Genomic DNA, 19,231 nt, shown 5'->3' with positions numbered 1-19,231 from the left:
TTTCTTTTTATTAATTTGTAAACTCTCAAAATTCAGATATAATTTGATAAATTGTAAAATGTTCACCACTTGGCGTCTAGTAATAATTACCTTTGGTTAATGATGATTAAGCAAGGGATTAAAGAATTATATTAATTACTTTATAATTACTAGTTAATTATTACATGGAATCCTAATTCCAATTCATGTCGAGCTTTGCCCAAACTAAAAAAGAGAATTTGAGCAGTTATCTAGAATTGTATCGTCTAATGGTATATAGTGTAAAAGAAAACCGGTTAAATCGAAGATCATCATAAGACACGGAGTTACCACAATGAAATAAATCATTGGCGACTGTCACTTATTAAAGCTTGTCCCCTACACAACCTGGCTTGGCTAAAACAAACAAACCCGAGTGGGTCACTCGACATCTATACCTTCAAAAACACACTTTATTATCAATAGACAACATGCACACCACATGTTTGGTGAAATGCCTCAATTACAACATATATGGACAAACAATGCGATCTGATGAAGAAGGTGCCTTGATAAGATTATATTTCCTTACTGTTCTTCAAGTTTGGTGTCAGAGCTCCACTTTGATCTGTTTTTTCTTTTCTTTTTTATGATAGTCATTGTAATTTGAGCTGCTGGCTTTGTCCTGCCATGGAATCTTCTTGTCCTTCCTTTTGTTGTTGTTGTTCTTCTTCTTCTCTCTTGTTGTTGTTGTTGTTGTTGTTGTTGTTATTCTCTGCTGCAGGTTGTTGGTAGAGCTTCACAGCCACAACGAGCATGAAGACTGTTCAAATGTGTAAGCATCAAGGTGTCAGTCCTTTGTCTTAACTTAGGACCGAGAAGTGGATTGGGTTCACCGAGTCGGTTTGAGTTTCCTTGGTTGGGCCAATTTCTAATTTCTACAAAGCTCTTTGAGAAAAATGTAAAAAAAATTGGGGCTAATTTATACTTTTCCTTGATTTCCTAATGAGCTTCGTAACCATGGAACGATTTGTATCAATGTTCTAAACAATAGATCTACTCGACTCGTATCAACCCCGAATTTGGAAAGAAAATTTAAGTTTTGACATCGAGAAGAATTTATCAAATTAGGAGAAGAATGATGAAATTCCGTTTTCCATAGAATCGCAAGCATAGAGAGCAAGACACTTACATGACCAAACCCGGGCGATAGCCGACGATATGTTCCAAATAACACAAAAGATGGCAACAGCCATGGCCTTCTTGTGGGTGCATGACTCCCACCCATCCCTAATCCTATCCAACCAAAATCTCCCTGCACGGTGAACACGGCCGTTAACGTGTCAACGATATTGAACACAACAAGTTCCGAAACTCAAACTAACAAAAATAGACACAACACAAACACAGACACACGCGATAAACCTCGATCGAATCCGTTAGTGACTAACTAACTTTGGAATCTACTTGCATTCATCGATGATTAAAGTTAAAGTTAAAAGGTAAACAACCCACTGACCAAGTTTTGTCAGCTGAGAAGAGTAGGAACAGCAGGCTTTTGGAACGATGAAGACCCCAAAAAACACTGCAGCAAGCCAAATCAAAACAGTCAGAATTCGATCTGAGATTTAGGCTGCCAAAAGTAAAATCTAAATCTAAGCTCACTCAGTCTGACAAGACTCCAAATTGTGATGTTGCTGCCGCATCTCGCCATCACAAATAGAACTCCAGCCAACTGTAGAACAACAAGAAGCAATTTTTAGTGAAACTGCGAATCTAAAGACAGCAGGAACCCTAAATTATACCTTTAAAGTTGTTGATGGATCACCAGAGAAGAGAGTTCTGAGCTTCAGAAGTAGCTCGTTGATGTAAGGAAGCAGCATTTTTATAAGCCAGATTGCATCTTCTTCTTCAACTACATTGCAACTCTCGTCGCACTGTAACTGGTCTTCTCCTCTGATTGAGTTTATCAGAAAAATGTATAATTCAGAAGAGGAAAAGAAGGATCAAGTGTGTGATTTTGAGGTGTTTAATTACCTTCGGATGAAGGATTTGCAGAGGAAAACAAATGCGATATAGATAAGTCCAACGTAAGAGCTCGCTGAAATCATACTGAAAATTGACAGCTTTAGAAATCAAGTTTTGTTTTTTGGGGTTTGTCATCAAACATTTTGATGAACAGTTTGTTCTTCTGACCTGAAATGGACTTCCTCGGCGTACGACGAGGAGAGGAGGAGGAAGGTTCCGAAGCCGAAAACCAAGGCGGATCTCGATGCGTCCTTCCACATGACTAAATCTTCTGCAGGATTTCGAGAAAATCGAACATGAAAAGCGATCGAATTTTGCAGGTTTCACGTTGTGATTGCAAGTTACCAATGCTTTGCATCCTGGTGGATGAAACAACCTCGCACATTTCTTCTTCTTCTTGTTCTTGTTCTTGTTCTATTTCTGGATTCGTCACTGCATTCTCTGCAACAATTCAAGAACTTGAATCGCATGAGAGAAGAACGCACGAAGATCTAACTAACTGAATTTAACTGTCATCACTTACCAACGCATTGCATTTTGCTGTCTTCTTCTTCTTCTTCTTCTTCTTCTTCTTGAATATTACCATTTCGATCTGCAACGAGAACAATCTGCTCCTTTTCCACCACATCCGGGGACAGCAAGCTCTCAAGGCTCTGGTTCTTCTCCTCGTCCTCGACCGACACAGGGATCTGCTCCTCCTCCTCCTCCTCCACGCTCCTCGGCTTCTCGCCATTCTTATCCATTTCCTTGTCGACGAACATCTCGCGCTGATCGGTCCGCGAGATGGGTAAATCCGAAAGGGATTTCTTGAGCTGAACTGCGCTGCTTCCGCCGCTCTCCTCTTTGTCCACCGCCGCAAAATTGGATCTTTTCCGCTTCACGACCGCCGCCGCACTGTCACTTTGGCTCTTCCTCAGCCTTGCGCCGCCGCCGCCGCCATTGCCTCCGGCGCAGCTGCTCCGCGACAAGGCTCGCCTTCGACTGCATGCCTGCATTTTTTTTTTCCTGCTGCTCAATTCTCGTTCTCGAGCTGCAAAATCTGCAGAACTTTCAGCAGAAGGAACTTCAATCTTCTGTCCCCTTCTCTCTCTCCCTCTTTTGAAGAGGACAAGAGAAGGTATAATTGCGAAAGAGACAATGGATTACAGTGCTGATTTAGTCAAGAACCATCAGTCCTACTCCTTAAAGAAAAGGATTAGAGTGTGTGTGATTTGGTAGATGATGAGCCGCCATGATTGAAGGCACGTCCTCGTAGCTTGAGATTGAAGGATCTGGCACATGTCCATGGGCGAGGCTTTAAGAGCTTTTGGGGATAATGATTAATGATAGATTTTTGGGAACATCAGCCAATGAGTAAGGGAGTAGATAAAGGGAACGCTCATTCAGGTCCACCGCCATGAGAGTAAAAGTAAAACAAGGAGATCTAAATCTACAACTTTGGTTGTTAGATTGATTCTTCATGGTAACTTTGATGAACAGAGTGTGTGGGGCTGTCTAGCTAGATCTTCAAATTTAGAAGTAAAAACTCAATATAATTAAAAATAGATTATGATGAATTTCTTGTTCTTTGTCTTTCCTTTTTCTTTCAAATAAAAAAGATTTTAACTCTTCCTTCACTTGGCTGAGAGCCCTCTCTCGGTCTCTCCCATCTCTTTTGCCCTTTTCCTCCTCCATTCACATCCTTCTAAATAAAGTCTACGTAAAAAAGGAAAGAAATTTAGTCAAAAGAAAGATTGGTCCTGTCCGAGAGTCGAATCGACGGACGCTGAGGAGATGGTACTCACACTGATTGAATGTAGACTGAAGATGACGTGGACCTCCGACGAGCTAAACTTATAATCACAAGTCGTTAGTGCTGAGCCAAGGAGGGATTCCCCGGCGATGACCCTCCGACGCTCAACTTAGTTACCGGCGACAAGCAAATGAAGTGGAGAAGAGAAAAGAATAGCAACGTAACTATAGCTACAGTAGGAGTGAACTTACCTCAGTCGAAGTCTGAGGTTCTTTATATAGGGCTCCCGAGAGGTATGTGCATGCTTCTCAGAGCATACCTGGAAAGGAGATGTCAGAAAAGTATGTCTGACGTCATACCTTAACAGCTCGAGCATATCCCTGTCGTGACAGTGAAAGCTTCCACCGTACTATTCTTTGTCTGACCATGTCGTCTATCGACGATATTGGTCCCTAGGAAGATATTCCCAACTGCTCCTTTTGTCCGTTATTGGACCGAGGGGGGAGAGTCGCTTGGCTAGTCTATCGTCCGGGTGTTACCATGGCCGGGCCGAGCGGGAGAGCCCCCCGGCCAGTCCGTTGTCCAGGCGATATCGTGGTCAGGCCGAGCATCCGCTCGGCCAATGGTCTGTTGTCCAGCTCCGTCCTGTCGAGTGAGGGAACCCTGCCTACTTGGTCGGGGTTGTACCCACCGTTTAACCGAGCGAGACAACCGCTCATCCCTCATCCTTCCATGCTTGAGCTTTTTGAGCGTCGGAAGTTCGATATTTAGCCGAACTGTCGAAGTGTCGAATCGACTACTCTTCATGTCGATCGGAAAGGTGGTTCGCCTGATCAAACTAGTGCTCAAGACGTTGATCACTTTGACTATGACCCTCTACGTGACGATGACCTTCTATAAGAAGACCTCATTCTTACCACCGGATCAATTACTATACTCCATAATTAAGAAGTGGTAAAAAATCTCTTCTTTAAAACAATTATTTATTTTAAATAATCTAAATATTCATATTTTATCCCATTAATTTCGGAGATAAATAATCTTTTCCTCTGGTTCACTTATTGTTCGTAGCATAATTTATACAGGCGGATTTCTAAAATATTCCTTTATTTGGATTCGAATTTTAATCTTATGATATGTCCCATAAATACTTTATCATTACATTGAGAGGTAAGTTTAATAGAAGTAATATGGTTAAATTTTGATAAAGATAAATTAATATAAATTTGAATATTTAATCTTTTATTATAAAATTTATAATATATCTTGTGTTTAATTAGATTAAACAGATATTTAATAGAAGGAAAAAAACTCTTTTAGAGATAAATTTAGACCTTTCTCAGGTTAAGCTGAATTCTTATTCTGTGTATATATTATTCAATTAAAACAATTGGATTCTCTTTGTTAGATCCGACCCGAATTTTGGCCTCCCGCCATTTATCTCTTACCTGTTAATTCTTTCCCGCGCCGCCTCTTTTTCTTCAACCTCTCCCTGCCGCCTCTACATCTACTATCTCCATCGATTCATCTCCATCGAGATCACGATTCCGATGGTGACCGCAGCGATGACGGACTACGAGCGCTTGCGGCTCGAGAACATCCGCCGGAACGACGAGATGATTTCCTCCCTCCTGATTCGCAGCAAGGCCTCTGATCTCGCCACCTCCCTGAAGCGCTCCGCCGCCACCCAGAACAAGCCGAAGAAGGCGGAGAAGAGTGCCAAGAAAATTCGCGCCCAGGATCCCGTCCTCGTCCGTCGCTCCCTTCGCCACCGCGGCCTCCCTCCCGAACCGACCCAGCCCAAATCTGAACCGACCCAGCCCGAATCTGAAAGCCCCAGCGATTTCCCGGCCAAGAGGGAGCAGCTACTCATCGGCGATGCGTTCGTGGATAGATCTGAATCGTCCGACCGAAATCTGGTTGGAGCCATCCTGAGCGCGTCCGAGCGAGCAAGTTTGGATCTTGCAAAAGAAAAGGAGGTGGGAGGACTGTTTGATCCGAAGAGGGATTTGATGCTGAGGGAGGAGAATGTGAAGAGGGTTGTCGGAGGGAGAATAGTGTCGGTTCGGTTCTTGCCATTTTGGGACAGGACGGTGATCGTGGCGGGAGATAAGCTAGGCAATCTAGGGTTTTGGGATGTGGACATGGAGGAAGGGGATAGTGATGGGGTGTATGTTTACGTTCCCCATTCTGACTCTGTTTCCGGAATTTCAGTGCATCCCTTCTCCCCCGCAAAGGCAAGCATGCTGCTCATCTCTTAGTCTTCAAAGTGCAAACATGATTCCTAAATCCAAGAGCTTTTCATATATCTATGTTTTTGATGATTTAAGCTTACGTTTTCCCCATTTTTTCATCTTCAAAATTTTCATTTTGTTATTGAAATTTACTTCATTCATGCGCTCAAACAGTGTGCTACCAATGAATCTAATATTATATCTTTTTTTCCCTAATAATCCATTCTCTTTGTAACATTATGATGGTTGTCTCAAGTGCAACATACTTGAAACAATTGTGAGGAATGTATTTGTATCCTCCTTGTTCCCTTTTCAGTTCTGAATATGTTGGCTAGGAAAACAATCTTATGTTAAATTATTGCATGTTACTATTTTTGGCAGATTTTCACTTGCAGCTATGATGGACTCATCCGGTTGATGGATGTTCAAGATGGGACCTTTAATATGATCCACTCCAGTGACTATCTTATTTACTCCATCTGCCAGTCGCCTATCAATACTAGTACAATTTATTTTGCGGAAGGTGCAGGAGACTTGAAACTTCGGGATGAGAGGACAGGAAGAGCTTCAAACACTTGGGGTTTGCATGAAAAGAGAATTAATACAATTGATTTCAATCCTGAGAACCCCAACATGATGGCTACTAGTTCAACAGATGGGATGGTTCGCATATGGGACTTGCGAGTATTGAAGAATCACCAACCAGATAGTTTAAAGACAGTACAACATCGACGTGCTGTTTATTCTGCATATTTTTCACCTGGTGGACTCAGACTCGCTACAACAAGGTTTTACTTGTCTGTTTACTTTCTCCCGAAGATGCTTGGTTTACTATCTGTAGCTTCAATCATGTAGATAAATAGTCTGCAATTGCTGATTCTTCTAGTTTAGTTTACCAAAATGTGTAAGACAAATCAAAATGACTTTTCTTTGCACTAAAATAAACAAGAAAACATTAATAGTATCATGCCATGTACATGTCAAAAATTCTCATTTTTAGTTTTTTGTTCTAGAAAGCAGAATTTGGAAATTGAAATAAAAAATCAAATAAATATTCATCATTAACTTTATGACACCATTGAATAGTAAACTTTATATTTAGACAGATATCTAATATTCATCAAAAGTTAGAAAACAAAACACTATAAAAATTTTAGGGAAATGAAAAATCTAAAAAAAAAAACCTGTGAATGTTTCCTTACAAGTCTCCTTGATCTATCTGTTGGCTTTGTAAATTATTAACGCACTTTGCTCCTTGTGTTCTCTTGTTCTAATTCTAACTTAATAAAGTCTGGAAAGTGTCTTCTCCGTGTCGAAGATGCTAACAAATCTTTTTTATATTAATAATTTAGGAAGAATTCACTTTTAAATTAATCGATTGTTGTGATTGTTTAGAATATATTTGGTTAGTTACATGCTAAAGCTAGTGTATCCTTAAGCTCAAAGAAAACTGTTTGTGCAGTTGTGATGACACGGTTGGAATTGCTAGTGGTGTCAACTTTGATGATCAATTATTGGTGAAACATGACAATCAGACTGGCAGATGGATATCCACATTCAGGTTTGTGATCTACTCGTGAATTCAGGCTACCTTATGTTTCGCTAGTCATTTTTTGTTTCTAGCTGCAGAAATTTTTACAGATCCATTCCAAATAGAGATCCATAACACTTTCTGATTTTCTATATTGACAAATTTTGGTGAAATTTCTTTACTAGTTTGATTGCTTGTGCTTTGAAAAGATTATGTATTTTCAGTTGACTTGCCATTTATATTGATCACCGGTTCTATGTCAAGCACGTCCAACGGTATGATCTTATTGATTATTCTTCCTGCATGTAGCTTTGAATTTAGACTATTCCAATTAGGGTTTATGTTTTCTCAATATAAAACATATCCAACATAAACAAATTTAAACACACTAGTGAGCTCATTTAGTTCACTTACTAGATCAATGATTTGACTAATTTGTAAGCATAATAACTCTGATAGTTGAGCTCCAATTGAGCTCAACAAACTTTTTAATAAACAAGTTTAAACACATTTTTTTAGCCAAACAAACAAACTTAAAATACCATTAACCTTTGGTGGTTGAGCAATCCTGTTCAATTATGTTTCTATTTGTTTTCTTAGTTCAATTTTCTTACATATCACTGCTGTCTCATAGATTTCATATCCATGTGGGGGCTGATGTATGTGATTTGATCTTATTGCCACCTAACACAATTCAATTTTCTCTTCATCTGGTGAAGAACAATACTGAAATAGTGATAAAAAACCCCCTGCTTTTACAGAGCCATTTGGGGATGGGATGACTCTCATATCTTCTTGGGAAACATGAAAAGAGCTGTCGATATAATTTCAGCCGATTCAAGAACTACTACAACATCCCTGTTCAGCGAGTACATGACTTCAATAGGTTGCCGGCTTGCTGCACACCCACAGATACAAGGAAAACTGGCTTCAGCTACGGCTGGTGGCAAGGTGTTTTACTGGACAAGATTATGAGCTTTGATGGTTAGGAGTATTTTAGGCCTTTGCTTGGCCTTGAACTCTTTAGTCAGACTTAAGTAAAAGCTACTAAAAACAGTGACAAGAGTGATAATTCAGGTGTTCAGATTTCACTCGTTTAATTTTGGAGTAAAGCGTCTTCCTCTTGACTACTTAGTGCTTATTGATTGAGAGTACACTAAACTGCAAGTTTAGTATGATAAGTCAAAAGTGTAGTGTCTCAGAGAGTTAGTAGGTGTGTAGCAAATGAAGTACAAAATTTATTAAGCATATTCAGTTCTTTTATAAACCGTGTGTTATCTTCGGACTCTACAGTGGTCTACTCATCCCAAATTCCCAATCACTTAAGATTCTCCAACGTGATTGGGCAATTGTTTTTTTCCCATTATTTTAATGATTTTAAATTTTCATAATTTTACTTTATATCTATCACGTTATTAATTCATATTGTTAGATGAATAATTGTATTAATAATTTATTATTTTGTGGGATGAATTAATAAATAAAGAGGCCAAAAATTAAAGAAGTGTTTTTTTAATAAAGTGCCTGTTGCCTCGTTAAAATTAATGACATTTTCTTAAATATAGTATTTGGTATTATTATTTTTTATTGTTCGATATATTAAATCATGAATTGAATTGTATAAACAAGTTAAATTCACATTTAATGATTATGAAACCGTAATTACTTCATCTTTCTTATTTTATTAAAAGGACATCTCATTCCATCCATTTTTTTTGGTAAAATAATTCACCTATCCTCAAATATACAGTTTGACATTATTATTTTCTATCATACTAAATCCTAAATTGATGGATCAATTATATAAATAAAACAAGTCTAATTATAGCAATTGTAAAATCATAATTATTATAATATTATAATAGCAACCATTTTCATATTCACTATCGTAACTATTATAAATTAATTATGAAACTGTAATTATAATTGTACCTAAAAAATATTATAACGTAGGTTTATCTTATTTATATAATTGATCAATTGATTTTAATTCACGTAATAAGTGTCATTTTATAAGAGAGAGAGGTGCAATGATTATGATTTTTGAATTTTGATCAATAAAGAATCACTGTATACACTTTTAAGTTTTTATTGTATGATAAAGGATGATTCTCATTAAACTATATCTAGGTCAATAAGAAAAAAAAAAATTTATAAATAACTCATAGTCATTAATACAGATGACTAAAAATATACTCAAATGTGTCGAATTTTAATCCTAAAATTTTTCATGTCCCAACCAGCGAAGTCTGGAAGATTTTTCATGTTCTGGAAGATTTTATTTTTATTTATTTATTACAAAATAATTATTTCCGCCCGCAAGTATCTCCTCTCTATATATACGCTTCCCTCGATAAGCGCACGCCAATTGATCTGCCTCTCTCACGGTCCTCATCCCTGCTCCAACCTCCCACGCCAACATGGCCGCCTCGGTCAGCGCCGCCACCACTTCGTCCTTCGACGACCCCGGCGATTGGGTCCACAAAGCCCTTGTGAACCCCCATCTCCCCGCTGAGGTTCTCCTGAGTTTTCGCCGGCGCCGCCCCGAGCTGGAGGCGGAGGCCGACGAAGACGCGGATCCGAGCACCTCCGAAGCCGAGAAGGTGCTGGAGTGGGGGAAGCGAATCAAGAGGTCGAGGGTGATGCGGCTCCCCCGAATCGCGGAGGCGCCGCTCGAGGAAGAGCCAGCGGTGATGAAGAGGAGGCCGAGCCCGCAGTCGCCTCTCGATCTGTGTCGCAGCGCGTCGGCGAGCTCCAACGAGAAGCCCGAGGTGGTGTCAAGATCTCCCTCCCTTGCCACCGCCGAAGCCTGCCGCATCGAGGTGAGCGCTGCTTCCCCATCACAACCGCTCCCTTTTCTCGTCCCTTGTTTCATATGACGAAAATGCCCCTTATCGCGCTGTGCAAATAACTCTATCGATAACCAAAAAAAAAAAATTGTAGCATTTTCCCCCAACTCGGTGAAACATTTTGGAATATAGACTAATTCGAACGAAATTTCATATCGAATTTCGAGGGTTTTCAGGAAACTCATCGTAAACTTTTAGATCGATTTTTAAGTTTTTCCTATTATAAAAAAAAGGTTGATTCATTCCACTCGTGACCTTTCTATGTTTTTCTGATGCGATATTCTTTTTTGTTATTGCATCACGTACCTGCATTTCCATTGGATGAAGCAGTGGATCCGAATAACATACTGTGCTATGGTAATCGTCGAAGGCGAATTTTTCGGTGCCGTAGTCGTAGCAAAAAACGTGGATTAATTTATTTCGATGGCGGTGTCGCGTGCGGTGTGGCTGGCGCATGCTGCGCATCATGGGTGGTTACAGATTCCACCAGTTCTATACATTTATTTTAGTTTTTTTCCACCAAAAAAAATATTGATTTTGTTGTTTTTGAAGAATCGTGTTTCATTTATTGCGATTTTAATCTGCAACCCCGCTGCCAACTTGGATGGGAGGAGTAGTGGGCTCGCTTTCTTTGCTGCCTTATCTTGCAAGTAATAATAATTACGAGTGCATCGGATCGCATTGGATCCCCTTCGGCCATGGCGCTGGCTGTCGACTTCAACAACTCTGACGCTCCTCTTTTCTCTCAGGTTGTGGCTGCTCCGTCGATCCCGGCCTCCGCCCGCATCAGACGGCCAGCGGCGAGGAAGATGGTATATTCTCTTTCCTCTGACAGAAAAAAAAGACGATTTTTTTTAATGTCACGGAATCCCCAAATGTGGGCCTGTTTCTGTTGCCTTCAGTCAGAAGACATTTAGAATTCGATATTAAGCGTGTTCTTAGCTCGGCGAGTGAGTTATTTTGTGCATTGGGTTTGGTGAGCAGACGAAGCTGGAGCTGCAAGCGGTGGAACGGACGCTGCTCGAAGAAAGGGCGAAACTTCGCAAGGTTGATTTTTTTGTTCTCCATCTTTTTTATTTCAATTGTTCGAACGCAGTCAATTTTGACTGCTTAATTCTTCGCCACTTATTTGTACCATGTGATTCATGGATGTGATTGCGAAGCAGGAGATAGAAGACGCGCGAAGGACCGCCGACGAATTGCGCGCCCATAATCACAAACTGAAGCAGGTGCCCCTCTCTTCTCCCTGCATGGCATTATTTATTAAGACTTATTTATGCGAGCTACTTATTGAAACCGTAGTATGGATAATAGCTAAAATTCAGAAATTAAACTGAAAAGTGAACTCTTGGGGTCAAATTAACATTGTTCCAAAGAATCTTACCCCACAAACATCTTAAGAAAAACAGTGAGGAAGTCTTGTTTTTTTTTCTCAAAGGGAATCACTATCCTGGGCCCCCTCAATTCCATACTACTTCCAAAACCAAAGTACAAGATGCTAGTTGTTTATGTATAGCTTCTTAGCAAAATTCAGACCTCCTGTCTTCAGAAATACACAATCTATGCCCCCTTTCAAGTTTTTTATTTGGTAAAAGAAATGATATTTGCCAAGCTGTTAAGTGTTTGATTATGTGAAAGTTTTGTCATATTTTCATTTTTGATGTAATTATGATACAAAATATTATTTATCAAGTTATTTAATAGTATAGCTTGACCAAAGAAAAGTATTTTGGTACAATAGGTGAGAGGGGACCTTGATTGAGTAGCTTTCGATTGACCTAGATTTGTCTTTCATTAGTAGGGCCCTTCTGCTTTGACTTCAGCATAATATTTTTTCAGTAGAAAATCACATTCACATTATGTTGATGGCAATACCTAGCATCTTACTTTAGGTAAGCTAGAATCGATCCATGCATGATATTATCTGATCCTCTCGGGACGGTCTAGTGGCTAGCGTATGAAGTGTTGTTACCATGAGTCTGGGATTCAAATTTTGATAAAGCTAAGGTAAATACCTCCATTATGTGTTAGTTATTATTCCAAAGATTAGTTATCGTTCGTGATTTACCTCCTTCATGTTGGCCCTGGGACGGATTGGCGGGAACGAGCATATTCACCTTTTGCCACCATGGATGATATTATCAGACCGGATCCTATCTCTTACATACCAAAACATATTAACAATAATTGAAATTTGTTATCTTCTCATAATATTCAAGAAACATAATATTCAAGAAACATAATATGATCATCAAAAACCACCCTATTCTTTTAGGTCTATTTCTTCTTTTATAGGGATACAACAGTTTTTTTTTCCTGTGTGCATAATGGATTGGCTTTTCATTTTACCATGATAGTACTTTGAAGTACTCAATGAGCGTTTTGATGCCCTTGATAATAGTGATCTTGAACTAAGCTTATTTCTACAATTCTCACTCACTTTTATAATTATACATTAAGAAATCAACTGAAGCATTACTTTCACTATTTGCAGTTGCGAGCAGAGCTTCCAAAGATTGCAGTTCCTTCTTCCCCACCACCCCGGCACAAAGCTTCCGTTTCATTACCAGACCTCAACGTCCCCTTACCTGATTGTTACTCACCATCCTAATTTTCATCGGCCACGAAAACAAAATGTAAATAGTCGAGTTTGGGCTAATGAAGCACCAAATCACTAACAATACTCTGCTAATTCTATTTCATATTTAGGATGAGCAAATGGTAGGTAGCTAAGCTATACTGCACGGCTGCAATCTATTCTACATTTTTAAGATTTTGAACACAATTTCTTCATCTTTTCATTAATGAAATGATCATCCAACTTCTTTTCTGTTATTGCTTATTGTGGATTTTAGATTGCTTATTGTAAAAACAATTGAAGGAACCGTATCATCACAAACAGCAGTGAAATCATATATTACAAGTTCATAGAGAACATGCCCTTAGTAGGAAGCAAACTATTTACATGTTACAATTCACATATTCAAATTATCAATCTGGAGCAATAGTAGTTTTTAGGTATACAAGTCTCAGTTCAGGTACCGTCTGCAATTTTTTGAATCGCAGAAACATGGAATTTTCTCGCCTTCATCTTCACTGTTGAAGTGATAGTCATAAGTAATCTCCTCGCCAGGGTTTATGTCCCTCTCTGCGAAGAAAACCACCTGTAAGAAGGATCACCATTAGTTAGATTAAACACAAGCAGTCTTTGTAGTTTAGTTCAAATCATAATCACCTTTTTCTCATTCCTGACTGTGATTACTTTAGCGACACAGTTTGGCTGATTCATCAACACAGAAAGGATCAAAATCTCGAGTAAACGAAAGAACAATCGGCCTTGGAACAAGGTCTATTACCAGGCAAGCATGGTTGACAAATCGGGCAATCCCGCCTTTGCGTGTGGCATCAATGATGTGTTCCTTATCAATCCTAAAGAAATAGCAAGCACTCTTGTATTGGATTCTTCTACCTGATTGGTACTCAATCTCTCGTTTGTCGGCTACTCGCAGTCCGACAATCTCACCGATATATTCAACTACCTAGGAATGCCAAAAAAGATGTGTGATGCTACTTTCACCTTTGATCGAGCAAAGGCAAAAAATAGAGTAAGACACTACTTACCATGGCTCCGCGAGGAATAAACTGCGATGTGTACAGACCAAGCGCATGGATTCCTGATTTGTAAACAACCAAATGCTTCCATCTCTTTAACTGCTTGTATAGAATGTATTCCTTCTGGCAATCAGAAACACTAAGATGTAAAGAAATTTTGATTCAACACTTCCATAAGTAAAATTTCATACCACAAAGACACAATATTAGGCGCACAGCCTGCAATCTGTAACAAGACCAAATGTTTCGACGATCCTATAGAAGCTAGGTGCAAAGAGAACACTGCCTACCCGGTAGTCATTCTCGACATCTGAACCTGATGGCTTTGTTAAACCACTAGCACGGCACTTCTGACCATTAATATGAAGCCATGCATTTATCTGCTCCTGGGAAACAATGCATACGCCATCTTTACCGGGTCCTTGGAGATTAGGCTGGTGTGTTCTCTCTCTTTTCCGACCTCTAACAACCTGTTTTAAAGCTTAATGTCTAAACAAATTGATTCTTTATCAAGAAACTACTAGACTTACCTCGGTGCGAGCACACGAGCATTCTTCCTTTATCAGGCTTTGTTGGGGATCCACAACATGATTATCAAGACGATAATTATTGGGCATTGCATGATGCAGGCATCTCCCGTAAAAGCCAACTTTTTCATCATCATCACCTTCAATTTCACTTTGTAGCAAACCCTATGAATTGAATAGGAGTTGGCAAATAGTAAAAAACAACGATAATCCAAGGATTAAGCAACAATATCGACTGATCATGCAAGATAAAAAACAAGATGGATCAAAATCAAGGATAATTTAGATTTTGGCACTTGAAGCTACTTTTCTTTTACAAAGTTTGTATCCTTTTCACAAGACTCTTTAGTTGGTATTAGATTCTGCAGCAAATGTAATTTTACTATATGCACAAACAATAATATTTCAAAAAGACGACAAGAAGTATAGTTCAGATTAATTTGCTAATACAGAAGGAACTAGTAAGAGTAGGTAAACCTTCTGATGTGCACACCAAGGATGAAATGGGACAGAGCAACTTGAAACTCTGCACTCTATGCATGAACCTCCTGAACGTTTACACAAAGAACAGACCTGAAAAATAAGTCATCCTTCGTGTTTATTATGATAAACTCACCAAATAATGATTATTCGTAAATGAACCGATTGTCAATAATAACTCACTACATTTTTCTTAGCAGGTAAAGCACCAGACACATCAAAAGTATTCATTGTGTCAACATTTGGACATCTTGTACCAGGTGTCCAAAGTGCGCAAACCATATGCACCCATTGTGTGACAGATGGATCCAGTGATCCGGCGATTATGCTGTTAAAAGCCGGATATTTTCCTGACATTCTACTTTTGCTTTCAGCTGTACAAGTCTCGCTAACTGAACCACAGTTGTTGAATTTAGAGGCTTCATCTGCAGAATCAGGATTGAGAGCATCGATCTCTGCATGTTCAGAAGGAATGGTCTTCACAGAATAGGATCCTTTACCAACTTTCCATGCCTTCAATAAACTCTTGATAATATTCTGACATTTTACTGCCCTTGTCATGGCTCCATCACCATATCCACACAAAACACAAACCTGTTTATGACAAATTATGAAGATCGAATTATGATAATGAATATGGTTAGGATTTCTTTCAATTGATCATGAAAAAACAGAAGCATTATGATCTATGATAAACTTAGAATATGTAATATGCATGGTTTCACACAATCACATTGATGAGCAATGTTCAGCATCATGGAACAAGTTGCAACATTCATGGTAAATTGAGGACACGAGGTATGTCAAGGGAACAAGTATATGATCAATAGCACAGTTGCTGATGGTTTAATTGATTAATTATTGTATTGTAGTTCAGATTAACCTACTTAAGCTGCTGGCTAATTAGTAAGAGTTTGTTCTCTTCTATCCATCAGATTAGGTTTTAGATGATTAAATAGCAAAATTAGAAACTCAAATCATTGAATTTTGTTCTCTGTGTGCATTTGTTGGGTTGACCTTTCCTTGTCAGATTCTGGGGTAGGAATTGCTAAAGTTTTCCTAAATTAGTTGATTCATCACAAGATTAGACAGAATCACACTTATGCAATTAGATCATCAATTTAAGCTTAGATTCTCTATGAAAGCTTATCCCAGAAATATCATAAACACAAATACACAATGCGACCAAAAAAAGAGATCAAATCAGCATGGTTTTCTTCTTTTTCACAATGATCTAAATGGCATTTCATGTAGAAATGTAAGCTAACATCAAACACAAATGAAGAGCTTAAGTCAAAGTTTACAAACACCATGCTCAGTGAGGATTTATAAAGTAGAAAATACTAGCATGCACAGAAACAGCAGGCTTGTCGCTTACGATGTCTTGGGAGTTGCACTTGCATGGACGACAGCACCAATTACCTTTGGGAATTTTTGAAACTCCATAGCAGGCTTGGTGCACCTACACAAATGTATGCCAATCCAAGGGATGAGTAAATAATTAAATAAGAAAAACAAACATGAAGACTAAATTCCATGCCATGTACCTTAATCAAGCAGTCATGACACTCTAACAATTGATTGGTGTCACCTTGATTCGAGCTTCCACAGACACAACAAAATGCATCTGGATTTAAAAGACTGCGGCTACTATGTAACAACTCATTGTTAGAAAGAGAGAATTAACACAGAAGGCTGACATGAGAAGCTCCAACAAACATCATTGTTTCTATTTGAAGTATAATGTGATTGCCTACCTTCTGCTTACTTGAGACAGCTTGCCAGCATGATCTTGATTGTTCTTAGGAAAGGGAAAAGAACCAATAGCTGTTGGCGATGCTGGTTCTAAAATCTTCTGCTGATGTAATTTATTATCTTGATCTTCCAATCCTACAGAAAAACTTGCAACCTTCAAATTAAGGAAAAAACATAAAAAGAAAAGGAGGAAGAAACTAGTGTCAAAAAAGAGGCCTTTTATCTTCAGTAAATTAGAATAAGATAAATCCAGATAAATACACAAATTTTTGAACAGATGAGAATATACAAACACCTAGGAAATGTATGTGTAACATCACACACTAAAATATTACCACAAATAGCCGAAGGGGAACAATTGAGCTGATCCTTTGCCATGGTCAATTTTGAGCATTCATTAATCTCAGTAGTTGATGAGCAGGTGCTCTTTGCATGATGCCTAAATTTTGCAGCAAGTTTGCCAGGACTGCACGTACAAATATCCTTGCACCGTAAGTTAGATATTGATTGCATAGAATGCAAATGACATCTTATGCCTGTGTTATTTCCAGAATGGAATGCCTTTGCTGTTGATGGTGAGTTCAAGTCTTCACCATTCTTTCTTAAGCATTCACAACTTTCTTCCAATCTACGAAAGATTGCAGAATTTTTAGCATCCTCAGAGGTTTCACTATGATGGCTTACAGCTGTATCAGAGGTTTCAGTAAGGTTGCACTTTCTAGCCCTTTTTAGTATTGAAGCCAAGGAAATTATTTTTGCAGGCTTTTGATCACCATCAGTTCCTCCACTAGAAATGATACCTGAATTTCCACATACAACAGGCTTGCTCTTCTTAGGTAAACTAATCTTGCTTGAAATATTTGCAATACAATTTAGCGACATGAATTTAGGTGGCTTTGCAGTACCACTACGACTTTCATGTTTTGAACATGCAACAAGCCCTTGTTTCATCTTTTCTCCAACACGCTTGAGTCTTCTAAGTGAGATATCATCATTTTGTAACTGCTTGTCGTCATCCTTTGGCACTCCATCTTGGTAACCAATTCTTTCCTTGAATTTGTTGAAGGATAAAACTGAACGCTTTCTCTTGATAATTGCAGCAGACCCATGAGAAGCATTTGTTCTTTGCATCACACAACCAGGTTTGGAAACTTCAATTTCTTGGGATCGAGAACTATCATTTTCTAAATGCCTAACATTGTTCAGTATTTCAGGGCCACCAAAAGGATCAAATGATGGATTATGGTCCTCAGATTTGCTTACAGCAGTTTTAGGTGTCATTTCAAGCTTGCATCGATACTTCCCATTTTCTTTTTTTGCCAACCCTTCATTGAGACACTTGACTTTCTTGGATTTATATGGAATCTTCGAATGCAGTTCATCAATAGGATTAATGGACGAATCGCTTGCCAAGCAATCAAACCTAGATTTAGCTACATTCACCTTGTCGACTGTATTAAAGCCTTCGTTGCCATCTCTGACGACTACATCAGATGATCCACATTTCTCATTCCCTGATCCTTCATCAACCACTAAATCATGCATCATTGTTGAAGTTCTAATACAGGGAGTTGAATTATTGACTTCCATTGAAACTTGAGTTAAGACAGGAGCAGAGGATCCGGATGACATATTAGACATCTGTGGTGCTTTTGTTACATGGGAATTTAGATGAGCTTTGTTGAACTCAGTGGCATAATTGGGAACCTGATCGCCAACGCTCTTTGTGCTTTTCAATGCCTCTGCAAACTTGTCATGAGAAGCACCAGCATGGGCAAAATTCTTTTTTGGAACATCCCTCCAAAAGACAGTTTGTTGATCATTTCTAAGGCCGCTATTATTCTTAGAACAATCACAATGAGTTAGACGAATTCTCTTGCACTCTGGTAACAAATAGTTGCTGTTATTATCTCCGGTGGTATGTGTTATGTTGGCTTGTCCGCAAACCTCCTGCTCACTTAAGGCTTTAGAGGTACTATTACTCCCCGAAGTATAGAAACCATGAAAGCAATATGGAAATACAGAAGTGCAGCAATGTCCATATGAGCAAGAAGTATGTTCTCTGTGATTGAACATTTCATGTTTATGATCACCAGGAAAACAATTATTTGACAGCCTCCCCAGTCTGAGGTAGTGATCAAGAGTTGGAAAAAATAAGCATAAACATTCCAAACATCAATACTGTTGAAACAAACCATTTGCAGACAAGCAAAATTATTGATTAACAATGAGTTCAAAAGAGTTAACCATATGCATCATGTAATAAGAAGTATACATGACAGTTATAAACAGGAATGATGAAGTTGAAAGAATTAGCACATTTCAAGGAGAGTTGTGTGATAAAAACAAATAGAAGCACACATCAGTAAGTCACATCACCTCAGACAAGGTTGTTCATCCACATCACAATTGCAGCAACTTGAAAATCTTTTGCAGCATTTTTCAGATTTAAGCAGTGCTCTTTTCGTTGAACACGAGCAATTGCAGGTTCTAGTTGAACAATTGAAGGAACCGTATCATCACAA

At 38.8% G+C, this 19,231-nt stretch overlaps 4 protein-coding genes across 4 annotated transcripts; 2 read left to right on the top strand and 2 right to left on the bottom strand.

Moving 5' to 3' along the window:
- Positions 1 to 305: 305 nt before the first annotated feature.
- Positions 306 to 3,166, bottom strand: LOC122047227 (reticulon-like protein B21). Its single transcript, XM_042608373.1, has 9 exons — positions 2,510 to 3,166; positions 2,332 to 2,427; positions 2,155 to 2,257; positions 1,996 to 2,070; positions 1,764 to 1,914; positions 1,624 to 1,693; positions 1,478 to 1,543; positions 1,151 to 1,273; positions 306 to 781 (listed from the first exon to the last, which is right to left on the bottom strand). The coding sequence occupies exons 1-9, from the start codon at positions 2,979 to 2,981 to the stop codon at positions 615 to 617; spliced, it is 1,323 nt and encodes a 440-aa protein (XP_042464307.1). The 5' UTR covers positions 2,982 to 3,166; the 3' UTR covers positions 306 to 614.
- Positions 3,167 to 5,188: 2,022 nt separating this feature from the next.
- Positions 5,189 to 8,732, top strand: LOC122049546 (DNA damage-binding protein cmr1-like). Its single transcript, XM_042610912.1, has 4 exons — positions 5,189 to 5,955; positions 6,334 to 6,740; positions 7,415 to 7,513; positions 8,245 to 8,732. The coding sequence occupies exons 1-4, from the start codon at positions 5,269 to 5,271 to the stop codon at positions 8,456 to 8,458; spliced, it is 1,407 nt and encodes a 468-aa protein (XP_042466846.1). The 5' UTR covers positions 5,189 to 5,268; the 3' UTR covers positions 8,459 to 8,732.
- Positions 8,733 to 9,888: 1,156 nt separating this feature from the next.
- Positions 9,889 to 13,162, top strand: LOC122047226. The gene is made up of 5 exons (XM_042608372.1): positions 9,889 to 10,305; positions 11,082 to 11,144; positions 11,317 to 11,379; positions 11,499 to 11,561; positions 12,827 to 13,162. Exons 1-5 carry the CDS (start codon positions 9,904 to 9,906, stop codon positions 12,941 to 12,943), a joined length of 708 nt encoding a protein of 235 aa, XP_042464306.1. The 5' UTR covers positions 9,889 to 9,903; the 3' UTR covers positions 12,944 to 13,162.
- Positions 13,163 to 13,247: 85 nt separating this feature from the next.
- On the bottom strand, positions 13,248 to 19,200 carry LOC122047225. The gene is made up of 13 exons (XM_042608370.1): positions 19,086 to 19,200; positions 17,042 to 18,831; positions 16,709 to 16,841; positions 16,499 to 16,601; positions 16,330 to 16,413; positions 15,135 to 15,545; positions 14,949 to 15,044; positions 14,475 to 14,636; positions 14,235 to 14,414; positions 13,954 to 14,067; positions 13,689 to 13,871; positions 13,568 to 13,612; positions 13,248 to 13,496 (listed from the first exon to the last, which is right to left on the bottom strand). Exons 2-13 carry the CDS (start codon positions 18,780 to 18,782, stop codon positions 13,362 to 13,364), a joined length of 3,387 nt encoding a protein of 1,128 aa, XP_042464304.1. The 5' UTR covers positions 18,783 to 18,831; positions 19,086 to 19,200; the 3' UTR covers positions 13,248 to 13,361.
- Between the last annotated feature and the right edge of the window lie 31 nt (positions 19,201 to 19,231).

The sequence above is a fragment of the Zingiber officinale genome, chromosome 2B (genome assembly GCF_018446385.1).
Source record: "Zingiber officinale cultivar Zhangliang chromosome 2B, Zo_v1.1, whole genome shotgun sequence".
Classification (NCBI taxonomy): Eukaryota; Viridiplantae; Streptophyta; class Magnoliopsida; order Zingiberales; family Zingiberaceae; genus Zingiber; species Zingiber officinale.
Note: the sequence above shows the minus strand (reverse complement) of the source record. Positions and strands in the feature narration are given on the sequence as shown.